Raw genomic sequence first — 26,591 nt, 5'->3', positions numbered from 1 at the left:
GGAGAAATTGTGCCCCTAGTGCAAGACATGATTAATAAATCTAGAGAGGAGCTCAGGAACATGATGGAATCCCAACATAAGAAACAAATGGAATCCATAAAACAGATGCAAATAGATTTCCAGGACATGAAAAACTCCATTGAAAGTCTACACAGCAGAATGAGCCAATGTGAGGACAGAATTTCAGATAGAGAAGATAAGATTGCAATGAGTGACCAGGAAAAGAAAAATTGCTTCAAAATTATAAGGGAACATGAGAAATCAATCCAGCAGCTGCTAGATGATGCAAAGAAGAATAACATAAGAATGATTGGGCTCAATGAAGACACAGGAGAGAGTGGAGATGACATAAAAAATCTCTTCACAGAAATAATGGCAGAAAACTTCCTAAGCAGGGGAAAAGAGCTTGACATACAGATAAGTGAGGCATATAGGACTCCAAATAGCCTTGATCAAAAAAATCTACACATAGGCATATAATTGCAAAGATTCCAGAAACACAACAGAAGAACAAAGTTCTCCAAGCAGTCAGAGAAAAGAAACAAATCACATACAAAGGAAAGCCCATCAGAATCACAGCAGACTTCTCAACACAAACCATCAAGGCAAGAAGAGCTTGGAGTGACATATTCCAAGCCCTAAAGGAAAACAGCCTCCAACCCAGATTGATGTACCCTGCAAAACTATCTTTCAAAATGGATGCAGAAATAAGATACTTTCATGACAAAGAGCACCTTAGGAACTTCGTGAATACCAAACCAGCACTTCAAAGAATTTTACACAATAGCCTAGGAACAGACATTGAGGATCACAACCCCAGGAAGCAAAGCAGAATGAACCCATCTGGCATGACAAGAAATTAAATGGAAAGGGGGAGAACCCAACAAAAAGAAAAGGTCATGGCAATGACAAGTCGATACGTTTCAGTTATAACCATCAACGTTAAGGGTCTCAATTCACCAATCAAAAGAAATAGACTGGCAGAATGGGTCAAGAAGCAAAATCCAACAATATGCTGCATACAAGAAACACACTTAATTCAAAAGGAAACTCATACACTGAAAGTTAAAGGGTGGAAAACAATACTGCATGCGACAGGAACCTGAAAAAAAGCAGGAGTAGCTATCCTCTTGGCAGATCAAGTAGATTTCAAACCAACACTAATTAAGAGAGACGAAGAAGGACACTACATCCTTGTAAAGGGAAGAATCCAAGAGGAAGAGATGACAGTCATAAATATCTATGTACCAAACACTAGTGCACCCAACTATATAAAACAAATACTAATGGACATGAAAAGCCATATATGCACTAATACAATTGTAGTGGGGGACCTCAACACCCCACTGTCACAAATAGATAGATCAACTAGACTAAAAATAAGTAATGAAATACTAGAACTCAATCGAACTCTTGAACAAAGGAACTTAACAGATGTTTACAGAGTCTTCCACCCCACAAAATCAGAATACACATTCTTCTCAGCTGCACATGGGTCATTCTCCAAAATAGACCACATACTCACACATAGAACATGTTTAAGTAAGTGCAAAGGAATTGAAGTTATCCCTTGTATATTATCAGACCATAGTGCGATGAAATTGGAGATCCATAGCAAAAGAAACCCCCAAAATTTCATAAACACGTGGAAATTGAACAACACACTTCTGAATAACCAATGGGTCACAGAGGAAATTAAAGAAGAAATCAGACAGTTCCTTCAATTAAATGACAATGACAATACAACATATCGGAATCTATGGGACACAATGAAAGCAGTCTTACGAGGGAAATTCATAGCAGTGAATATGCATATGAGGAAAACAGAACGAGCCCAATTAAACAACCTGATGCTGAACCTCAAGCTTCTAGAAAAAGGAGAGCAGGACAACCCCAAAGCTCATACAAGGGAAGAAATTATAAAGATCAGAGGAGAAATCAATCCAATGGAGACTAAGAGAACGATACAAAAAATCAATGAAGCCAAGAGTTGGTTCTTTGAAAGAATCAACAAAATTGACAAACCCTTAGCCAACCTTGTCAGAAAAAGGAAAGAAAAGGCCCAAATCCATGCAATTAGGAATGAAAAGGGTGAAACTACAACAGACCCAGCAGAAATCCAGAGGATCATCAATACCTACTTCCAGAACCTATACACCAATAAGATGGACAACACAGAAGAAATGGACAGATTCCTAGATACATATGAATTACCAAAGTTGAATGAAGAAGACTTAAAAATTCTGAACAACCCAATATCAACCAATGAAATTGAAAATGTAATCAAAAACTTATCAACTAAGAAAAGCCTGGGCCCTGATGGCTTCATTGCTGAATTCTACAAGACATTTAGAGAGGAACTGCTGCCACTAGTGTTTAAACTCTTCAATGAAATTGAAAAGGAAGCAATACTCCCAAATTCATTCCTGGAAGCAAGCATCACCTTGATCCCCAAAGCAGAGAAAGACCCAACTGAAAAAGAGAACTATAGGCCAATCTCACTAATGAACATAGATGCAAAAATCCTTAATAAGATACTGGCAAACAGAATGCAGAAGATCATCAAGAAGATCATACACCCTGATCAAGTGGGATTCATCCCAGGGATGCAGGGATGGTTCAATATACGAAAATCAATTAATGTAATACACTATATCAATAAAACCAAGGACAAAAACCATATGATTATCTCCATAGGTGCAGAAAAAGCATTTGACAAAATCCAACATGCATTTATGATAAAAACCCTACAAAATAGGAATCAGATTTTGATTTTATTTTTCCTAGGCATCTTGGTCCCCAGACATTTTATTTTATTTTAGGTTTCATTTATTTATTTTTAAATTTTAGGTTTTGTGAGACAGGGTCTCACTACATAGCCCAGCCTGGCCTTGAACTCAAGGCAATCCTCCTGCCTCACCCTCCTAAGGGCTGGGATTACAGGCCTGTGCCACCATGCCCAGCTCTCTCTGAATATTTTTAAATCAAAATAAAACAGTGTATTGCCTAGCTTCACTTATGGCTAGATGTGGCCATGAGACTGTCTTGGCCCATGGGATAAGAGCAGAGGCCATGTATGATGGATGGTGTGCTCATGCTTTTCTCATGCTCTGCCTGGCCAGGCGTGCTGTGTCCATCCCAGCCTGTGAGAAGACGTTTGGACATTAGTCCATGACAAACTTTCTTTTGGTACTGGGGATCAAACTCAGGACCTTGTGCCTGTGAGGCAGGTGCTGTGCCACTGAGATAAATCCCTGGCCCCATGGCGAACTTTTTACAGCTTTCAATAAGAAACAGCCATAGGTTCGCCACTACTGCTCTAGGGGCTCTGGGGCAGAAGGAATCTTAGTTCTGGCTGATAACAGAGTAACTTTACCAGTTTGGGACTGCATTTCCCCATACTCACTTCACCTGGGAGAGAAATATATTTATGTCATGTACAGACTACCACTACAGTCTTTCTACAATATGTGGCCAGGCCTAAGCACAATACATTAACACTGAAAATCTTCAGAGGCTCAAGCACATGATCAGCTATATAATCTGTTTCTCAATTATTGAAAGCAGGAAAAGAACACAGAAGGACAGCAATGTATTGTGAATTTATCCTGACCTTAGTACTGTGAATTTCTAGAATGTGCTGAAGACATCTTTGCCTTACATGTTTCTGGGGGTTTTTTTGGTACTGGGGATAGAACTTGGGTCCTTCCTTGTGCTTGGGAGGCAGGCGGCAGAACCACTGAGCTAAATCCCCGGCCCTGTTTTTGGGTTTTGTTTTGAAAGAACAGACATCTCCCCCAGGAGACTATCAAGTCATGTAAACCGCCATCACTCTTAAATGTGCACAGCATGCCAGTCAGCATTAGAATCTGAGCTTACTGAAAACAATCTGCAAAAGTCATCACTAAAAACTGAAAATGGCTTGCAGTGCCTCCAACTTCAGATCAAACTGAATGAAGACCTAAGATGCCTATAATAGCTAATTCAAACCAGTTGGCAGGCCTTTTAAATGCTGTAAATCATAATATGTTTATGCTTCTTTGAAGATACATAATTTGAAATACATAATTGTGGACTCAGATTTACTACAGTATTTTTAATGTCTAACTCAGGGAGAAGATCCAAATTAGGACAAAAAGATCATACTTTGCTCTTTTTGGGGGAGGCTTGGTGGGGAGGGTCTGGGGATTTAACCCCAGGGCTCGAGCCCAGTAAGCATGCGCTCCGCTACTGAGCTACTCCCCCATCCTTTTTTCCTTCACAAAGGACATGGCATGACACTGGATTCAAGATACCTATGAGCCTTTACATGAAAGAAAGATATGGCCAGGAGTGGTGGTGCATGCCTGTAATCCAAGCACTCTATGAGGCTGAGGCAGGAAAATTTTGACTTCAAGCTCAGCTGGGGCAATTTAGCAAGTTAGCAAGACTCTGTCTCGAAATAAAAAATGAGTGGGCCGGGGATTTAGCTCAGTGGTTTCGCGGCCTGCTGTGCAAGCGCAAGGACAGGAGTTCAATCCCGCCCCCTCCCCGTACCAAAAAATAAAGAAATAAATAGAAAATTTAAAAAATGAAAAGAGTTGTGGCTCAGTGTGAGGGCCCTGGGTTCAATGATTCAATCATCAGTAGTTCCAAAAATAGAAGAGAAAAAAGGAAAATAAAAGGAAGGAAGGAAGGGAGAGAGGGAAATACCAAACAAGACTAGAAGAAAATTTATGAGGAAAACCTAACTTGTGCAAAGTACTATCTAAATTCTTAATTCATGTATATTAAAAGCACATTGAAAGAAATATAATAAGGAAAATAGTATAAGCTTACACACCCCATTCACCAAAACTATACTCATTTTCAGACTGTGAATTTAAATACAAACATCAGTCAGGCATGGGACGGGCAATTTTAACTTGTGCTTTTCATGTTCACACTAACTAGGACTCATTTAAAAGATTCAGAGGATTCACCAAATATCTTTTTACGCCAAGTGCAGATAAGACCACCAAGTCTGGAGCAGAAAAGGGAACTGCTCTGGAAATTAGTTTCTGTCACTAGATTATAACAACATAGTTAGGCTTTCGTTTGTTTAGTTTTCCATATTATCAGTTCACTCATATTTAATAATGTCTTATTTCATATTTACTTCTAAGATTTGGGGGAAGGATTGCCAGTCTAGTAGCAGCCTTAAGTAGGAAACAAAAAGCTGCAAACAGAATGAAAAGAATGGTTTCAATTGTACAGTAAGGAAGCCCAGGGGCAGAAAATGAGGATAGTGGGGAATGGGAGGGGAGGGTTATATTGAGAGAGACTGCAAAGGGAAATGAGGAAAAGCTCAATACAGGTACAGTAAAGGCAAAAATTCTCCCACACAAAGATTATTCCTTTTAAATATGTGCTTGTCAGTTATAGCAATTCTGTGACTTACACCCTTTAAGTGAAGGAGTAATTTGATTGCAACATGGAAATGAACATGCAGTGATTATAATCACCAACTGCCATCAGCTAACATTCCTGCTTCACATTTATGTGTGTGTCTGAAAGCACACACACATTCACATTTTTCTCTCTCCATTTTCTGATAGAATGCTAAATTTTACTTGAAGAAAATGTCATAAACATTTCAAAATTCAGCAACGACATCTAATAATCTCCCTTTAAATCCATCTGTGGTTTGGGAAGATGACACAATATCACTAAGGTATGGGGGATGGAGGGGGACAGTGAGAGAGAGAAGGGGAGAGGAGGAAGGGGATGGAGGAGGGAGAGAGAGGGAGGGAGAGAGGGAGGGGAGGAACGGGACAGGGAAGGGAGGAGGAGGGAACAGGGAGGGAGAGGGAGGGGAGGAAGAGAGAGAGGGAGGAAGAGTTATTTTAACTTTTTTTGGTACTGGGGATCAAACTCGGGACCTTGCGCTTGCTCCCTGGCCCTATTTTTTATTTTTTATTGATTTGTACTGGGGATGGAACTCGGCACCTTGCGCTTGCTCCTTGCACTTGTGAGGCGTGGAGCCACCGTGCTAAATCCCAGGCCCTCCCAGCCTGATTTTAACATTTGACATTCTCATAAAGTTTCAAGTAACCTTCCCCTCCCCTCTCTCTGTTCTTGGGATTAAACCCTGGACCTCACCCATTCTAGGGAACCACTCTACCACCGAGCTATATTCCCAGCCTTCAATTACTGTAATTTCAGTTGCTAGTGTTATAGGAAAACATTGTTGTGTTAAGACTACTAGGTTGTTGGGGCCAGGGATTTAGCTCAGTGGTTCTGCCTCCTGCCTCGCAAGTGCAAGGACCCGAGTTTGATCCCTGATACCAAAAAAAAAAAAAAAAAGACTAGGTTGTCAAACACACTGCTGCCACAGTACTTTGTGTCCATGAATTTTAGTATCTGTTGTGCTTTTCAATTTGCTGCTCCAGAAAGGCCTGACTCACATCACACATTGAAATGAGCTCCTGGAAATATAGCTGGACACTGGCAAAGTCACATGTGTTTCTACTAAAATATTAGTATTAGTTATTAGTAAACATTAAGTTTGCCAACAGACTCAAAACCTACTGGGAAAATATGGTTAAACATTTTAAAGATTTGAGAGCACAATTTTCCTTTTAAAAGAACAACTCCAGTTAGCAGTAACCTAACTGAGAAACTGTGCTGCAGAGATTATTTTTTCAAAGAACTACTGACAGAAAAAAATAGAAGTCACCTTCATTCTTAGGGTATTTCAAGGCAGACAGAACATGTGGAGAAAATTAAGCTGTATTTGAATCATTTATTTTCATTTAAAAAATTAACAAGTTATACAAGGATTTGCTAGTCAGAAGCAACCCTCATTTTATGTCACACAGACTACAGATGTAAGCCGATGTTGTATTCATACACTGTAATACCAAAACTGAGGACTATAATTAGAACTTCAAAATTCCGCATGAGCTTTGTCACTTACCAGAGAGGGCTACTGGACTTTGTATTTGAAAATAGATTATAATATTATATATTTTGACTCTTGAAAGTGACAACTCATGTACATATTTATGGCAACTCTCAGTATGCCAGAATATTTACTTGTAATAATTCATTTTCCAGCCATTCCAGAAAACTAGAAATTTACTGAACTACAAAAAAGAAATAACTTAAGATTCCCCATGGAAGTCTATCTAAAAAGATAAGTATTAAATTGAGTGCTTGGGAGAAGGGAAAATCTCTCAAGTGAAGCAAATAAATGTAATTAAAGCAAATAAAATGGGTAAATGTGAATACAAGAAGTCCATACATTTCTGTATCTTCCATATTGGCTGCAGTTTACACAGGGCAACCAGGGGTCAGGAGTTGAGGTCACCTCTGGGATGAACTTTACAGAAACAAGCACTCACATGTGCATTTCATTTAGAACACAGTGCAGAGGAAACTTTCAGATTAGTTCACCTTTGGCCTCTAGGACTGGTGGCGAACATACGGCACATGTGCTGCAGTGGACACACACAGCCCTCTCTGTTGGCATGCGAGGCAAGTGTATGAGTTGTTTTTTCTAAACTAAAACCTCAGTATTCAGGTTTAATGGCAGTGTTGGCACTTTGTGATAAATAAGTGGATTCTGGGTTGCAGTTTGCGTGCTTGGTCTCTAAAAGGTTTGCCATCACTGCTCTAGGCTAAGACAAGAGCTTCCCCAGAACCATGGAGAAGAATCTATAAACTCTTGGGATGCTCATATTTTTCACAATCATTAAAGTCAGTAAACTAAGGATCTCTTTTCTAATGCAATTCTCTCCCCTTACGTGTTCTATTTTCTGTTTCTTATCTTCAGATCCTCTGAATTTAATTTCCTATAGCCTTACAATACTTAGTGTGTTCTAGTGTGCTCTGGGCTTAACTTGAACTTTCCCTTTATAAAGTCAACTATAAAACGGTCACCTTTTAACAGCAAAAACCACATCTGGTGAGCCAACTGTAATGTCCCTTTTGTTAAATTTACAATTTTAACTACTGTTTTACTTTCTACTTTATTAATAAGCATACATACACAGTTGTGTGGTGGTTCACATTTATAATCCTAGCCCTCTGAGAGGCTGAGGCAGGAAGATTGTAAATTTAAGCCCAGTCTGGGCAACTTAGAGAGACTGTTTTAAAATAAAAAGGGGGAGGAGCTGTGGATATAGCTGAGTGAGAGAGCCCTGGGTTCAGTCCCCACTATTGAAAAAAAGTCATGCAATTAAGTTTAATGAATATGCTTATTCCTCTACATAACTCATTACAAATTTTGGGTAATCACTGCATAAACTACATTGCACTCAAAAATTTAATCTCATTGGAAAACTATACAACTTTTTATAACTTTTCATGTGAAATAATTTGTAATATCAAAATTAGAACTCTAAGCCGGGCATGGTAGCACATGCCTGTAATCCCAGCGCTCAGGTCTGAGGCAGGAGGATCACTGTGAATTCAGGGCCAGCCTCGGTTACATAGTGAGTTCAAGGCCAGCCTGAACTGCATAGTGAGACCTTGTCTCAAAAAAATCCCAAAATAAAGAAATAAATACAAAATTAAAATCCTAATTAAAAATGATAGCTCATATATGGAGTAGACATGAAAATGACACAGTTTTAAAAAATGTATTCCAGGGCCAGGGATTTAGCTCAGTGGTGACACCGCCTGCCTCGCAAGCATAAGGTCCTGAGTTCGATCCCTGGTACACACACACACACACAAAAGTAATCCAATGGTCCATTCTCACTCTAAATAGACACTGTTTCCCTGAAAGTGCTATAGGCCTACTTATTACATCCTTATCCATTAGACCTCTCCCTTTTCCCATTGGTTATGTTGTAATGAAAACTTCCACATCTCCATTATTAGGCAGTGTGTTAATGATCTTATGCTTTGGCTCAGTCGCACTTCATTTCACCTTGCTTCATTATCAACAAGGATATTAATTAACCCACAATCTACTCCAGTGTAAAAGCATCAATTCCCTTGTTATCATATATAACATCGCATGTTCAAAGGTGGAGTGAACAGATTAACCTAGAAGATGAACACCTTAAATGAAAATCCACAGACAAAATCTGATTTTCAGGCACTTCTCATTTGAGTGGTCTCATACACTATCAACTGGAACTAGGATCTCTCTCTCTTTTCCACCTTTTTTAACATTTGAAAGCAGTTAGCTGCCTAGCGGCCAGCCTGCACACAGCTGGAAGCCAAGAAGCAGGTCTTGGTGCTGCAGATTAGATTACTCATGGTGAGCAGTGAAGCACCCCACTTGGGGTGTATTGCTTGAATTGGGTGGCAGCTTTTTATTTCAATTCTGCCTTTCATCCATGATTTCAGGCTCTAACAAAAATGATCTTTGGGATGAAGCTAGAATACTTCTGGGTTCATTTTCAGATTCAAATGTTCATTCAATCACTGAAGCAATTTAATTGATTTCTACCTCAGGATCTAAGTCCATTAAATGGGGACAATTATTCTGCAAAAAGATCCATCTAATAGGATAAGGTCTGGATAAATGAATTGCTGTCTCGAGTAATTGTTAAACCCTGTCTCTTTGGTCTGGAAGGGCCTCAGACACAATGTGGTCTAATGTCTCAGCTTCTATAAATGAGGCAACTGAGAAGAAACTTTCTACACAATTCTAATTATCTCATCACTCTGTCAACAAGAATTTATGTCTCCCAGCACTTCAATCATGTTTGACAAATACATTACATTCTCCACATTACTTATAGGAGAGAAGCTAAGGGAACTGGCAAAAAACTAAACCAAAACAAACCAAATAAAAACCACAGCACAAACATTATAGAGCAGAGCAGAAACCATATTCTAATGTGAGCACTTTTTCTTGTAGTTCTCTCTTGACAGTACTTTAGGGGCTTTCACTGCCATTGTGGACAGCTGTTCTGGTCTTTGCTCTCTGTAGAAAAACACATCCTTCCTGAACAGTGGTTTGTCATCTACATCTAAGGCACAGCGGGCAGCTAGAATTTGTGCTAATTTAGTCTTTTCTTCATTTTCTTTATTAGTTTGATTGCAAACAAAATTAACCTAATATTTAAGAGTGGCAGTTTCATAAAGCTGAAAAAGACCTCAAGTGGCATCCTAGTCCGGGTATTTGTCTTGGAGAAATCTATTTTCACTGTTAAAGATGATAAAAGGTTAATATCCTTATGAAACATTCCCATGGAAGCAGATTCTATGGGCTTAACAGCTATTTACCATTTCACAGTAAATACATGTACTTCAAATTTCTTTATTATTGTTATTATTTCTGTTTTGTTTTGTTTTTTTTTTGGTACCGGGGATTGAACTTGGGTCCTTGCGCTTACGCAGCAGGCGGCGAAACTACTGAGCTAAATCCCCAGCCCCTGTTATTATTTCTTTACAGCCTATTTTTGGGGGGTTCTGGACTTTGTTTAACGTTAATTCTTAAAATACTTCAAATACATTTACTAGCTTACTTATTAAAGGCACATGGATATAGTGCCTATAATAATGATACTGACTACTTAGCATCTGCTGTTTAATTTGTACTATTTTCTATTCTGCTTATTGTCTGATTCTGTCCTCCAGAAGATAGGCCTCCATGAAGACGAGGAATTTGTCTATTTTGTTTTTAAGTGTATCCTGAGTATTTAATACCTACACAGTAATAAGTCAAAGGTGTTTATATAAAGAAGAAATCAAATTTTTATAAGGTATTCCTTCACATATATATAAATGCATAATTAAAAATACAACATTATATATTTTTACAGAAATAGTCTGTAAAGTTAAAAGCTAAAAAACTGTAGAAGGAAAGCGAGTAAAACAGATATGATGTGGCATATTTTATCACTGGGGAAAATTGCAGCTTTTTTCTGGAACAGACTATTTCTGAATATCCCAAAATGACTTAGTAATAAAACTCTGCAAATGGATTTTACTAGTAGCTGATAAATCAAAGCTGTTTCTTGGAAATGTTATAACATAATTTCTCCAAGGAACTTTAAAGGCTTCCCACTGGACAAGGTTATATACAAACATACTTAAATCACCACCACATAAAGCCACTGAGCGCTGGATTCCAAGCGAGCTTAAGACCCCAGCAGCATTCTAACTGCTCCATGAGACTGGAGATGGTGCAGCAGCCTGCTAAGGTAACAAGATTTAAGCTAATTCCCGAAATCCTTGTGCAATGGCTACACGACCACAAGATTCTGGAGGGTGTCTAGGGTTTTCCTCAGAGCCAGAATTTTATGTTTCTGTGATATATTTTGGAAAAAAAGAGAATATAGAGCCCTTTAAAGCAAATAGTTTTAGTGATGAAAGACACATCGAGGATCATCTCATTTATAACCTGCCGGAGGTCTCAGGTTGGCTTATTATGAAGCTGGTATACCGGACTCAAGTCTTTAAAAAAACCCCTCATTATAGGGCCTCTTATACTGTGCTTATGTGTATTTTCTCCTTCTTGAAAACATTATTTCTGACAGAAGTAAGCCCTTTCATCTGTGAGAGCCAAGGACCACCCAGGGATTTTGGTGGTGCAACAGAACCCTTTAAAAAAGCCAAATGTGTTTTGTTTTCAAACAATGTATTTGTCAGTCAAAGACCTGAGAAATCAAACATCTATGTGTCCACCACCTCTGTCCCCTCTGATTATGTCCATTTTTCAAAACTACTTTCTAGCAAGGACTACCAGTGCAGTTAGTGAATTTTAAACATCTCAGGCTCTACAGCCGTGATGGCAAACCTTTTAGCAACGAATGCCCAAACTGCAACCCCAAACCCACTTATTCATCGCAAAGTGCCAACACTGCAATTAAACCTGAATACTGAAGTTTTACCTCATGAGTTAACTCATGCTTCATGCATTAAGAACTCACACATGAACATCTCTTGTCTTAAAAGAAAAACAAATAACACGTGTCACCACCACTGCTTTAGAGGCCTTAGGGCAGGGACCAGCGGACATTGGGCTGGATGTCATCCCTGGAAAGGAAGCCTGGAAACAGAGACACCGGCACCATTCCAGAAATCCTACAAGGCGAGGTGAGTATGGAAAGATTTCACCTAAGTTGTGTTCTACCTTTCCAGTGATCAGAAGAAAAGCATTCTCAATTTTTCTCCATAAAAATGACATCTCCAAGCCTTGTAAAGGGCTTAGTGCTAGCAGAGGTGAAGATAAAATGGTAACAGCAAACAAGGTGCCTGTCCCAGGTTTCTATCAGGTTTCTATCAGAGAAATACTCAAGAACTTTTGGACTCTGCTGGCCAAGTGAGCGCCCCGTACTGTGGAGCAGGTATATTCACAGCTGTAGCCTGTGTGGACAGGAAGGGTCTCACCTCTTCCATCACACTCCATTGACCACTCACACCAAGGCACCCACGAAATGATCAAGGCTGTGCAGATATTTCTACTGAGGCATATTAGAATACACAGAATGATAACCTCATGAAGTTTTTTTCTTAAAGCAGCTATACCTTAAAGAAATTAGGTCAGGCCTAATGAGAAGCACTGACAGTAGGCTTTACCTACTCCCACTAGTCTGTTCACAGTGCTTGCTTGTTTTTTCCGGAAATCTGTCATCCTAAATGTATTTTCTTCAAAAAGATGAATAAGGAATTGGGAGATAGGGATAAGGAAATGGAAAATAGCATATTTTCTCTTGTGTTTTCCCTAAGGTAAAGCCATCATAACACGGATTTAAAAGGAAACATTAATACCAAGGTAGTTCTTTATACAATCTTTCAGAGTGCCCGCCCCCCAACACACTTTGAAACAGTAATCATTTCCTTAGCATCTCTAAGCCAAGCATCCTCGTTTCTCCAGGGGAGAAAGGTTGAAATAGGCACAGGACCACTGGGGACCACAGCAGAGCAGGGCAGGGCGGTCTGGGATCCCCTTTGCCTCCTCCATCCTCCAATTCCTCCACTCACAACTTCTTGGGGTTTTTTCCCCCTCCTTCTTGCCTTCCCTGTAATTCTCCTGGGCTGGGAATACCCAATGCCATCTGCCCTATTTCTGGGAAGGTGAAAGATAAAACACTGAACTGCAAAAGCTGCTTGATTTTTCTCTACCCTTTCAGAATATTTCAAGTCAGTATGTGAGCCTTAAAAGAGGAAATCTTTGAAAATTGCCTCAATTGTTTGCCATGATCACAAATAAGTTTCCAATTTACAGACTTAGTCTTTTCCATTTTCAAGAATGAAGAACTATGGGACAAAAGAAAAAAAATGTTTAAAAATTTAGGTTACAATGAATTTCATTACTGCTTGCTAATTGGGAGTTATACCATTAGTTTAGTAAAGAAAGGGAGATTATCATAGATTATGGAGACTTCAAAGCTGGCAGCACAGGAAACCCAAGATGCTTGGTTGATTAACTTGCCCCTCATCTGCACTCTCCAGTCTTCTATTTAAGAGGATGTAGCTCAGTGGTAGGCCACTCCTAGGTTAGATCCCCAGTTCCACTACCACCACCAAAAAAAAAGTATGGTGCAAGATCAAAACACTTAGAAAAATCATTAGTAGTATGCTTTTAAGCATCCCTAAAATTATTTTTGCTTTTAAACTTAGCTTGACTTGGTGACAGTATATGGTATGAACTGCTGAATTGTTTGCTGCATTCTTTTTTTCCACTGCCACCAGCCCCACTTTTTCCCCGTTTCATTCTTGATTCAGTTACCAACATAAATAAATGCTTTATCTCAAAGCACTAACATTCTCCTTCCTATTCCATTCAATTCAGTAAACTTTTTCCACTTCCATGTTACATAAATTAGTAATTATGTCAACTTATCCTCCTTCACTGGGTCCTGCATCCACATTGTCACCACCAAGTGACTTCTGTAAGAAAGAGATGGGAAAATTCATCTTCTGGTTGGCTGTATTTCCCAGCTTCTGGTGAGTATAGGAATGTAGGAAGTAAGAATCCTGAACAGGCTAATCCCAGCTTCCAGGACCATTGATTTCTTCCTATGTACCCTTTCCTCCTCACTGCCACCAAGGCCATGTGCTGGGGCTACCATATGGCTCCTCTGGGCCCCATATGGCTCCATCTCACTAAAAGGAGCGCTCAAGAACATAAAAATGCTGCTGTATACTTTTATTGCAACCCCTTCTCATTTTCCTCCATCTGTCTTCCATATGGTTTATGCGACTCTATTAGGCTCTTGCACACACAGCCCTCTGATAATGAGGGTTGCCAACTCGACCAAGATAAAGAACTAAAATTCACCTCTGTCAGTGACAAGGGGCCTCAACTGCTTTAAATATCCAATTCATTTAGTATTCAAACTAGAACATGCTAATAGCTGCTTTTCTTCAGTTTGCATACAAAATTTATTTTATGTTTCAAAAAAATGTTGTCAACAAAAAACACATGACAGCTTTTCTGTTGTATTTTCTTCAAGGGCTAGGCTTGAAGTTCAGAAGAGGTACAAAGGATAGGGATCCTTTGCTGCTTAGGGATCCTGACTATGCACATTAATTACTCTAACTTTTTCATTTTCATGTAATTCTGCCACTGTTTGCTTTCTAAAATGTCTCTACAAAACTTTGAAGTTTCACATTTGTCTTCCCTCCAGACACTAAGGGAATGAACAGGAATCTAAGGGAATGAACAGGAATCAGGTGACACTGACCCCACTGGCTTTCCCAGGCCCTACTTAGGTTGGGGCAACGAGGGTCAAACCACTGAGTCCTGATCCTCACTGCTTTGCATGCACAGGGCTGAAGTGACATACATGACCCCAGGGTTGGCATAACTTAGAAGCAGGAATGAAGTCACTAGACAGCCTGCACATCCCAACAGGAGGCAGCTCTTGGCATTAGCAGCAGATACCAGGGAGATCCTCATTCCAGGTGTTAAGCAGTGAGTCTGCTGGTGAGCACTTGAGCTGTTTTCTCAGAAGTAAATAGAACAGGTTAGGGGTGAAGCAGTGATATAGCCCTTCACTAGCTTGCATGAGGCCCTGGTTTTCATCCTTAGTACCACAAAAACAAAAGAAAACAAAACAAAACCTCAAAATAAGGGAAGGGGGAAGGGACACAAACTGGTGACAATTTTTTTAAAAAGGAAAAAATAAATTATTATTAAATACTTTTTATACTTATGATATTAAGGAGCAGAGAGGATTCAGGTCTTCCAAACCTCTACCACATTTAAAGTGTCCTGCTGAGAGACAACTTGCCTATATTCTAGTCCAAATCCGCCTGGCAGTCTGTACAGGGGAAATGACGCCCGGCTCCATGATGATCATGTCTGATGAGGCAGAACACGGGAACTGTGCTCAAATGTGCAAAATATTAATCTACAGACACACAAAAACAACCCAGCAGGAACTCTTTAAGCTTATTTTTTGTGTATAAATATCTACTGATTTCCCCAATTATAATCACAATAAAGTATTTACTTGAATTTTAAAATCAAACAATAATGTTAATATAGGATACATGATTGAATCCACTTAGCACTTTTGTTTTTAACCCTTTCACATAATTCATACGTCATTGTTTTTCTTATTACCCTATATAATTTAATATAGATCGAAGCATCAGTCATGTTCAGACAAAAACTACTGGGAGGCAAGGAAACTTGCTGCCACCTAAGCTGCTATTTCACAATCCCTCCCACATGGCAAAAGCCAAAGCAGTTACTCTGTACTAGTACAAGCTACAGCTGCCTTTTCTTGATGCAATCAATTTTGAGCTCAACACTGGGAAATGTGGGTATCACAGGTGCCAAGGTAGAAGCAAAAAGTGCATTTTAGTCAGGGGATCAAGTTGCAAAAATACAGACTACCATAAGAGGCCTAGTCATTGGAACAATTGCTCCAGGCTGGAACAAATTACAAATTCTGGTTAAGAGAGGCAAATACTTTCCCTTCTATGATAAAGGAAATTATGGCTAAGTCATTTTGTAAATGGAATTGTGCTTGCAAAAGTACATGGATGAAAAAGCTAAATGGGTATTTTAGTAAATGGGTTGAATCAAAGCACATGGGTTGAATCAAAAGGACAAGAAGAATGATCAATAAGGCTTCAGTGAATTACAGTTTTCTGGTCTAGAAAGCTATGAGTATCATATTCTGCACTCCAGGGCTTGCTCTGAACAAGCAGTTTGTAAACCACTTGGAAAAAGGCAGAACTCGCTGCTAAGAGTGAGCCCCTGAGTAGCTGCAGTAATTGGCGTAGCTGCTGAGTAGTTGCAATAATTGTTGACTTTTCCCGCGGGGATGCTGCTCTCCCCAGCTCAGCACGTCCCACAAACCAGGTGAATGCCAGCTTAGCTGCCTCCCCTTGTATTTCTTTCCACTGCACAGGGGCTGCTGGATGTTGGTCTCTTGCCAATTGCCTTTGGGTGAGATTTGGTAAAAATGACCAAAGAAACAAGAACATCTGCCTTCCTATCATTTTCTTTGCACAGCTACTTCCCAAGCAGCTGCTTAGGAGCTGCATGTGTCCATTTACCAGATTTAAAGAGAACAGCACAAGGCACAGGGGGAGGCGCACAGAGCATATGCTCTTTCACCCCAGCCCGTTTGGGAACAGCGGGAGCCTCGCCCGAAGGTGCTGACAAGGGCATCAGCAGCTGTGATTCTGGAAGCAGGAGGCACCCGCGCCGTACCTGTTTCTTTGTCCTGGACTTCCTCCAGGTGCAAGTCATTCAAAAGGTGCTCCAGGATCTTCTCCGGGGTCCCGGATACCACCACGTATCTGTCAGAGAGCAGAGAGTCCACTGAGTCATCCTCGGTGGAAGACTGCGAGCGGCTGCTCCATTCATCGTCCTCATCCTCCTCGTCGATGTATTTGAAATAAGGCACATCGAAGGTGGGCAGGGGCAGCTCTCGGTCCGAGAGCACCGCGGAATCTTTCCTCTCTAGATGAGGGTCAAAGACCCTCAGCCGGGAGCTGCCCATTGTGAACGGTTACTAACAAAGGCATCCCCTAAATGCTAGAACATCTCGCCATCCCCGTGCTTTCACTGGGAACCGAGTCCATCTGGCTGCTCGGAGCTCTGCAGTCAGTTAGAAAGCTGGAGAGGCGGAGAGAAAAGAGAGGGAGGGAGGGTAGAGGAGGCAGAGGGAGCAGTGAGATGGAGCAGAAGGGAAGGCGGCAGAGGAAGGAGAGGCGCTTCCTAGGTGGCTGCAGGGGAAACTCTCACCTCCAATCGCTCTCCGCGCCCCCAGCTGCGGGGGCTGGGCCACAGCCCTGCGCTTTCCTCAGCACCAGGATGGTCTGGTCCTGCTCTTTAACCTGAAGAGTCGTCACTTCATCATCTTGCTTTAGTTGGCCATGTGGGTGATGGATGGGAAAGGGAAAAGGAGAGAAAATTAAAAAAAGAGCCAACTCAAGCTGCATTTTGTAGGGTTGCTTTATGGCATCATTTTTTTTAAAAAAAGGTTCAGCATAAATTAGGAGCATGGCCAAGAATCTCTCTAATCGTATAGTACATAAAGCATTAGAGAGCCATAAATACTTTAAAAGAAATAGAAGGATAAAAAGGTGAAGAAGAGTTGACCTTCAAAGAGTTTATTTTTAAAACTACCTGAACTATTTGAATTAGAGAATATAAAGTTCAAAGTTTCAAAAAACACAGCATACTAACTGCATGTGTACCATCTACAGTCTCTTACCTGGGTAATGTTTATTAAACACTACTAAAACTGGAAAATCATATGAAACATACATTATTTAAACATTAAAGTAAATAAGCACTGTTTTACGTTTAAAGGTGGGCAAAAAACTACTCATTCAATCACTCAGGTCGGTTTTTTCCAGATTTAAGATGGTCTTCAAATTTTTCATGTACTTGTTTTTCCAGTACACAAGCAAAAATGGATCTCTAGTTAGAATCTCATCTAGGCTGAAATTCGGATGTCATGGAAGACTGCACTGGCTTTCTTCACCTCGGTCTCTTTTTAAAAAGGAGAAGGCTGAACCATCATTCATTTCTGCACACACAGCTTCCACAGCCCAGAGCCAGGGTGGCCGCTGACATGGCTCAGTCACAGAGGGTGCTCCCTGCTGACCCAGCAGTGTGAACCCCACTCAGTGATGAACACTTTCAGAGCATTTAGTGTGAAAGTCTCCCAATGTGCAACGACTGGGAACCACAAGGCAGGCCAGAAAAAAGAACTGCAGGATGCATGTAAGAAAATCTAACTTTTGTATTTCCAACAACTTGAGCAAAAAGGTTAAAACAAGAAAAGCTGAACAAAGTAGGCTTTGCCTTAAAAATAATGTCGCCTCTTTTCAAAGAGCACCGTGTCTAGGGTTCTCAGCATGTTTCTCTTTCTACTACTGACAGAAAAGTCTACACATAATTAGGTACAAATATAAAGAGGAAAGATACCCCTGCCCTTGTGGATAAAATGTACCACATCCATCGTGCTATATTAATTGCTTCTACAGACCAACCAGGGATGTCAATGTATTGTGTTTACTCTTCGTAAGAATAGAAAGGCACTGCTCTTGCCCTAATTGCCAGCCAAATCAGTGACAAGATTGTGATTTCAACTCCTGGTGTCCTGAATTCCAAGAAAATACAGTGACCCACTCATTTTAGTCCTTTCAGATTTCCTTAAAAACAAACAATATTGGTCATTCTAAATGCAATTTAATTTTATGATCATTCTCTTTTAATCTTTTAGTGGCAAATAATTTTACTATGTAAAACTGATGTATTACATTTCACCAAGGTCAGATGCACAGTTTCTGTGGCAATTAATGTCGGGTATTCATTGTTCAACTCCCTGAGGATGGCAGCGTGCCTCCCATAACATGAATACCAATGTGTAATTGCTATCTTTCATTTCTCCAGAGCAGTTCTTTTGTTATCCATGTAATGGAAGTGAAATAAAAAGGAAGAGGGTCTTATACTGACCAAAAATAAAATTAAAAAAAAGGAATAACGGTCTGGAATATAGAGACACACAGGAAACAGCCAAATAACTGTTATTTGAAAGGACAAAAATCTTTCCCTGGTTTCCTCTAATCATAAGCCAATATTCATTTTACACGAGCCTGCTGTCATTTTGAAGTACATTTTACATTCAATGCACACATGATATATGGCATTATTAACTTCTGTGGGCCACGCACATACATATGGATGGGAAGGGCTTCTCTAATGTCTGTGTAACTGCTATGTATTACATGGCTTTGCACACAGCAGCTATACTCTATGGGCAGGGAAAGAGCCGGATCGGATTGATGTACTATCAATAGCATCTTATGTCATTGTAATAGGTTCCATTTTGAAAACCTGTATCAAATAAAGTAGAGAAAAAGCAGAAAAATCAGAAAAATCAATGAATGAAGGGAGATGTACCTTATGGAAAACTGCCACAAAAACATAATAACCCTACATATTATATCTGGCTTGGAAGAAGGAAAGTTAAATTAATATTTTCTGATCCATGCACCCTTAACTAATTTCTTTTCCTGAAAAAGAGAAGTACCTAGTTGAAGTTCTGCATATGGTGTTTTATTCGTGGTTAAGGACGAAAGTATTAAGCCAAGGGCAGGGGCGTACAACTGTAATCCTAGCACTCAAGGAGGCTGACGTAGGAAGCTCACAAGTTTGAGTTCCATCTGGGCTCCTTAACAAGACCCTGTCTCAAAACAGAGAAAAATAAAAATAAAAAGGACTAGCGATGTAGCTCAGTGGCACTATGTCTCTGGGTTCTACCTCAGTACCACTACCACCACCGCCGCCCCCCCCGCCAAGAAAAAGGATTAAGAGGACTAATGCTGGAAAATACATGCAATTACAATTCATGAAATACAAGGAAAGCATGAAGCACTTAACTGACATTCACTCAGCCAATAGTGAGGGCCTCCTTTGGGTCAGATACACAGCTGAGCAGATAAGCAAGGACAAGTAAGACAAGTACCCCGCTCTGTTAATTAAGTTTGTAGGCTCCACAAAACCCCAAGTATAGTTCGGTGAGAACCATGAAAGGTTGCCACATTCAAGAGACAAGGCAAAAGTAGAACCCATAGGATTTGGCTGTCAAAGATGACTCTAGTGACTGAGAGACGGCGAATACCATAAACTGGAAACGCATGTACAGAGGAACGGCTATGGTGAGACTGAAGAATCTTTTCTCAGAAGTTGATGCTTTAGTACTGGCACAATGTTCTGCTGTGTTCGGCAGGCAGTTAGAAATAAAACACATACCAGAGCCTCAGTCAAAGATAGAGACAAATGTGCACATTTTTCAAGTTTGGGCAATTGATGGGCCAGATAAAGAGGAGCAGGAAAGAGAAGGAAGTACAAATATTAGGGATCTAAGTGAAGAAACTAAAGGGAAAGGTAAAGAGAAGGAGTATCAGGGTCAGGGGGAAACCATTTATTGAGACTCTGAAGGGCAGGAGAACCAGGAGAGCACTATGTTAAGGGCTCTAAGGAAAAGGCTCGCCTGAACCTGTAGAGTTAGTAAGTGTAAGGTCAATAGATGGGAAGAGAAGTGCTAACGTGCAAGCGAACCAGGAAGACAGAAACAGACAGGAAGGGCCCTTGGGGGATTCCATTAAGCAGGAAAGGGTCAGCTTGAAGAAGCTGTCTCTGGGGAAGGCAGGCAGGTAGAGGGAGAAGTGCTGAGGCAAGAAGACACATGTTAATGGCTTTATGACGTTCTGCTTTAAGTGTTCAGGAGCCTTAGAGGAAAACAGTGAATGATGAGGCCCACCAAGGATAAAGGACTGGCCAAGGACACAACAGGGAGGCAATGGAGAGGAGGGAGGCCAGGGCCATTCAGGAGGACAGCTGGGGACTACAGGGCATCTGGCTGGGGAAGGGGATGAAGAACTGCGGAAACTGGAAGGAATAAGGACTTTTCCCCGCATGGAGTAAGGGCACAGGATCTGTTCAAGGAGGTAGGTATCTGAGGCAGATCAGTTCCACTGGTGAAGACTAAGAACAACAGGACAACAGTGGCTCCTGTGTGATACTTGTGATTTGGATTTTGTCCATGGTTCCTGACTTACAGCTCCTACTATTCTTATAATTTCAAAGTGACCAGCACACCAAGAGTATCTTTTGTTAAAGTACAGTATTTGGTCTTTTGTTGTGGGTTCCCGAAGCAATCCTGGAATAGCTCCAGAGCTATAAAGGTGAAAGATAATCTTTTGTTATTTATAACAAGTCCCTTTCCACTAAACCAGCATTTATACTAATGAGGTGACTTTGGGAAAGTCCCTAAATAATCACAGCATGGGGGGGCTGGTTGCCACGGGAACACACCCCAGCCCCCACCTCCAGGGAGAGGAAAGGGGCTGAAGGTTGAGTAGGTCGCTTATGGCCTAATCAATCATTGCCTACAGGATGAAGCCTCCATAAAAACTCGGACCCAGAAGGACAGGGTTCAGAGGCTTTCAGGAAGGTGAATGAGAATTTATCCACGTGTCAGGAAGGTAGAATAACCCAACTCCACAGGAAAGGAAGCTTTTGTACTTGAGGCTCTTCCAGATCCAGTGTATCTCTTCATCTGGCTGTTCATTTATATCCTTTAAATGATCCTGGTAAATATGTTTCCTTGAGTTTCCTTGTCCCCTGCAGAAATCAAATTGAATCCAAGGAGGGGGTTAAGACACCATGATTACGGTCAATAGGTCAAGAAAACCAGAAGCTTGTGATTAGCATCAGAAGTTGGGGGCAGTCTTGGAGCCCTCAGTTTGGGGCCTGATGCTACTGTATCTCCAGGTAAAAAGTATCAGAGTTGAGTTGAACTGCATGACACCTGAGCTAGTGTCGCCTGAAGAAATGATTGATTGCTTGTTTGGTATGCGGGGAAAACTCCTATGCATGTGGTTACAAATGTGTTCTTTCTTGTGCTTGCTTGGGCAGCACATATACAAATGTCTTCTTTCTTGGTTTCAGAGTGGCTTTTTTCCCTATATTTTCAGACCTTGACAACTGGGAGCCAGCCTGGCTCTTCCAGCCAAATGATCTCACAGAAAATTAACACTAATCAAGGTCATGATACAGACAAAAACAGCCACTCAGCCATGGTATCTGAAAACAAAATGTGAACACTGTCCAAACCACAAAAAACCCAAAAGCCCAAATCAAATGAGTAACTACTGTTCCTTTTTTTTGGCCAATGACAGCTATAGCTTTGCCATAGTCTGTCTTCTCTACAGGGGGATAAAACTTAGCAAGCTATTCCATCATATAGTTACCCACATCATTCCTGACAGCATTGAATCCAGAACAAAGCCTGCTCCCTGCAGCCTTTCTCAAAGTGACCCAGTGCAAATGCAAGTCACATAAGACCGTTCTAAGTTCTAACTGGGTCGCCCCAGGGTTCTTATAGTGTGAGGTCTTCAGACCTTCACTGCAATAAGCAATAAACCCAACTTGTTCATCTGCAGGTGGGTGCCTGGTGGTCACTGCCTGGAGGGTATTTCCTGTCATTGGTATGGACTGATAATAGAGACAGTAGTTATGGAGGGAAGGATGAAAAGCATTTCTTTGTCAGGGTGATAAGAGTCATGCACTGTACATTCCCATCGGTGATGGCCAGGAATGGGGCTCAAGGCGGTGATGCAGAATCCAGGCAGTAAAGCTCCTGTGGAAAGTGGGAGAACAGACAGATGACCCAGGAAAAGTGGCAGCAACCTCAGGAGCTGGAACTTTGAGAAAAGAGGACATGAAAGGTAAGGGGGGGACTGGGGTGACGTCCAGGGGCACTATGCTCTTGCTTGCCTCTGTCCTCTGTGCTGAGCTCTGATGTGCACACCTTCCATGCCCCCAGGTCTGCGTAAACAGTTCCCGTCTCCACTCTCTTGAAGGGATGATGGGAGGGGCAAGGAACTCCAACAAACAGCTGGCTGTAAGGACAGCATTTAGGAAGGGGAGGGAAGAGGAAGCACAAAAGTAAACAGGTACCCTCAGTTGGAAGTAGGGGAGCATGAGCGATAGGAGGGAAAGCAGAGCTCACTGAATCCTGGGACCTTCTGAGCACAGCCCATCTGGAGGATGAGAAACAGAAATGGCTCCTCATCAGTACTACTCCATTTTTTGTGTGAGCATGTCTGATTTATTGTGTTTGACTATACTACCATCCTGCCTGTGGGTTCCACACACGTAGCAGAACCAGTACCTTCCACTTAGGGTAACCTCCATGCTCATGACTGGCTTTTATACTTCTAAATCAAACTAGTAGTATTTTCTTTCATTTACTCACATGAGAGACCAGCTTATTTTTAGGATGAAAATATGTACACAGTCATAAAGATGTTGATTGTTTTAAAGGGTGATGTGAAGAATTGATGCCCATGGTTTACCAGATCCTAGCTTAAAATATCATGAGCTAAGTTTGTGGATGTAGTTATGTTTTCATATGTCACCAGCGCTACCAAGAAAAAGTGATTGTGAAGGGATTTCCCAGGCCTGTTGAAACTGTCACAATTACTGGCTAGATTTTCCATTTTCAAGGGTAATAGAGAAGACTCCTCTCTCAAGTACTGCCATAAAAGATTCACAGCATTAGCCAGGGCATCACGTCTCTGCTTGTTTATGGGCATATACTCTCACAAGGGTCCTTAACTAGAGGTTCATGGATGGGTCTTAGGGAGTCATAATCCTCTGAAAGTATACAGGATTTTTATGCATGGGCTCATTTGTTTAGGCAGAATCCAGAATTCTTAGATTTCTCTTAAGTCTATGATCTCCCAAAGGTACAAAGGGAATTCACCACACCTAAGGAGCCTTCTTTGTTAGTCTCCTGCCACTGATGCCCTCTATCCAGATGGCAAACAATCCTGCCATGACACCCATCACCTGACTACATGACCTCTAACCATCTGCCTTCTCTATTAAATGAGGGCATCATGAGGGCAGGCATGTGCTTTCTATTCTAACACAGGGGACAGAGCCTGGCAGATGATGCTCGGTAGATAAAGGGGTACTGAATGTACAGATTAATGAGCAACCAAGAGAGGAGTGAGTGGATTATCTCTAAAGGACACAATTCTATCTCACTTGGCTCTGGGGTCACCCTTACTGTGAGGCTCCCTTCACCTTCTCCACTCAGTCACTTTCCTATTGCATTGCTCATCACCTGACAGAAGTGTGCTTTCAAATTCAGCATTGTGAATATTTACTCCACTGCTGGAGTTCCAACAACCTCAGCTCCCATGCAACTAACAATGAATTTGTCAGTTAATGCGACACTAGGACTCTAGGGCAGCATTCACTAAATGATACTGTTCATCAGTTTATGACACATGAACAAAAAAAGCAAGTGGCCATGGACAGGTCAAAATACAGGTTAAATTGTAAACCAGGTAAGATGTGTCTTTTATGCCTCATACCTTCCCCTCCTGCTCCACTGTCCCATAAATAGAATCCTCCATATTTCTCATGTGACCAAAAACAAACTAGTTCTGATGCAAGTAGCAGAGAGAATATTTCAAATGGAAAGCAAAGAGAATCACCTAATTTGATGACAGTGGCATTCAACAAGTTATACAAATAAGATTTTATATATATTCTATTGCTGTGTTCCCTCAAGTTTGGGAATGTACTAACTGAAGGTGCTAACAGAGAAAGGTATTTTTAGCCACTGACTTGATTTGGATTCTTTCATAGCAGAACCTTAGCGTAGCTCTTATTCATTCCGCAAAGTTCATAGAAAGAATCAGTTCCTCTAGGAAGTACTCCCTCCACTCGCTCCAGAATGATCTGGTGCTGTGTGACCCCCTGACACCACATGGATCCTTCTGATTCAGCACTTTATGCAGCACTTACTGATGCATCTTTCTGTCTTTCTTAGACTCCAAGCTCACTTGCCACATGGGTACCATGTCTTCTTCCTGCTCTGAATGTCCAGCAATTAGCCAGATCTTGACACATCATAGATAATGAACAAGTGAACAAGGAGGAGGTAGTATTGCAGTGTGCTACCAACAGACCCACCAGCAATAGCAGATAAACTTACAACAACTAACATGCACTGAGGGTTTACCATCCAGCTGGAAAAGCTAAGAGCTGATTATCCATTTTCTTATGTAATTACTTTGACCAAGAAAGAACACAGAGGCTGAGGTTAAACCTAGTCAGGTTCTACTCCAGTACCCTAACCAGAACCACAGACATGCCCTAAAGTGGCTAATGTTCTACATTACATATTACAACCATCAAAAGGGTTCTGATCCACCCTAGCACTAAGAGCCAAAGTTGGGTAATCTGGTGGGTCAGGCAACAGGTGTACTGAAGCTGTTGGGAGGCTCCAAACTGCTAGGATGGTCACTGTTTGTTTTGTTTTGGTACTGGGAATCAAGCCCAAGGGCACCCTACTGCTGAGTTATACCCCCAGACATTTTTACTTTTACTTTTTAAATTTTGAGACAGGATCTGACTAAGTTGCCCAGGCTGGGCAGCAGTTTGTGATTCTCCTGCCTCAGCCTCCTCAGTAGTTGGGATTATGGGCATGCACTGCCACATCCAGCTGAAAAGTCAGCTGTTAGTTCTGAATGGCCTGTCTGGTTTGGGAAAGCCACCCAAGGGATTATATTCTGAGAGGTGAAAGTTTGTGAGGGCCGAGCCTGGTGTTGGGGCAGAGTTCAACCAGCTCATATCAGGCAGAGCTCAAGACCCAGCAATGGCACAATGAAGCGCTGACAGGTACTGAGGCAGGGACTATGACAGGAGTATAATTACAGTGGTAGCGACTGGACTTAGAGGGGGTCTATTGTCTGGGGCCACCTATGCCCACACAGTGTGGGGATTCAGACACATGGGGTGAAGTCTGGAGAGAGATGGGGCTCACAGTATGTAAGCTGACTTGGGACCCACCTTGAAAGATACCCTTTAAATGGTTGGTTTTATGTTATGTAAATTTTGCCTCAGTAAGAGAAAACAAAAAAGAACTGAGCAGACCTGAGCCTGTGCACCTGGGATTTGCTGACTGGGTACAGAAGATTCTGCAGCAAGAAGCAGGTCTGAGAAACATGACCTGAGAGGTTCAGTTCAGGTAGCTGGAATGTCTAAGGCAGACAGGATTGAGAACCAAGGACAGTTAGTTGGTTAATTCTACTCTCTGGGCTATCCTGCCTGGTAGGAAAGAGAGCCCTGCAATCATTCACAATGTTCTAGAAAAGTAATTTTCCATGAGTGGGTGGCAAGATAAAGCAGGCTGACTGTGGCTCAAGTGAAGGAAGCTCTAACAGAGGTGGACAAGGCAACGCTCGGGCAGGCACAGAGCCCGTCAACAATATTATAGAACAAGTGGAGATGATTCTGGGCTAAGAACGAGGGCTGGGTTCTGTATCCTTTCCACAAATTCTAAACAATTCATCTGTCTTGATTCCACTTTTCTCAAAGAAGCCCAAAATGTTGGCTCTCCTAAGTAGGAAGAAGGAATGTGATTCAGCAGTTGGGTATCTCCTCCCATCTTGTACTATGGAAAAACACAGCTTAGCGAACCAAACCTCAATGCCCACATCTATTTTTGTACTGTAAATGTGGGTACAGCAGAACTGGAATATTTATCTGAAAAAAAATCTCCTCTGGCCAAAAAGAGACCAACCTTCACAGAATTTGCTGACAATATAGCTCAAGATTTTTTTTTTTCTCATGAAAAAACAGAGGGGGAGAAAAAGGACAA

At 41.3% G+C, this 26,591-nt stretch overlaps 1 protein-coding gene across 2 annotated transcripts in view; it reads right to left on the bottom strand.

The window, feature by feature from the left end:
• Positions 1-26,591, bottom strand: part of Rapgef5 (Rap guanine nucleotide exchange factor 5) — a 226,458-nt gene that overhangs the window by 59,267 nt on the left and 140,600 nt on the right. For both annotated transcript variants that reach the window (XM_013070290.3, XM_021254134.2), the window contains 2 exons: positions 17,138-17,256; positions 16,601-16,689 (listed from right to left, as the gene is read on the bottom strand). In XM_013070290.3, coding sequence (XP_012925744.2) covers positions 16,601-16,689; positions 17,138-17,256 — 208 coding nt within the window. The remainder of the gene's footprint in view (positions 1-16,600; positions 16,690-17,137; positions 17,257-26,591) is intronic.

The sequence above is a fragment of the Heterocephalus glaber genome, unplaced genomic scaffold (genome assembly GCF_053883595.1).
Source record: "Heterocephalus glaber isolate CG9 unplaced genomic scaffold, H.glaber_assembly_v1.0 deba00000676, whole genome shotgun sequence".
Lineage (NCBI taxonomy): Eukaryota > Metazoa > Chordata > Mammalia > Rodentia > Bathyergidae > Heterocephalus > Heterocephalus glaber.
The sequence above is the reverse complement of the archived record's forward strand: the minus strand, read 5'-3'. Positions and strand labels throughout refer to the sequence as shown.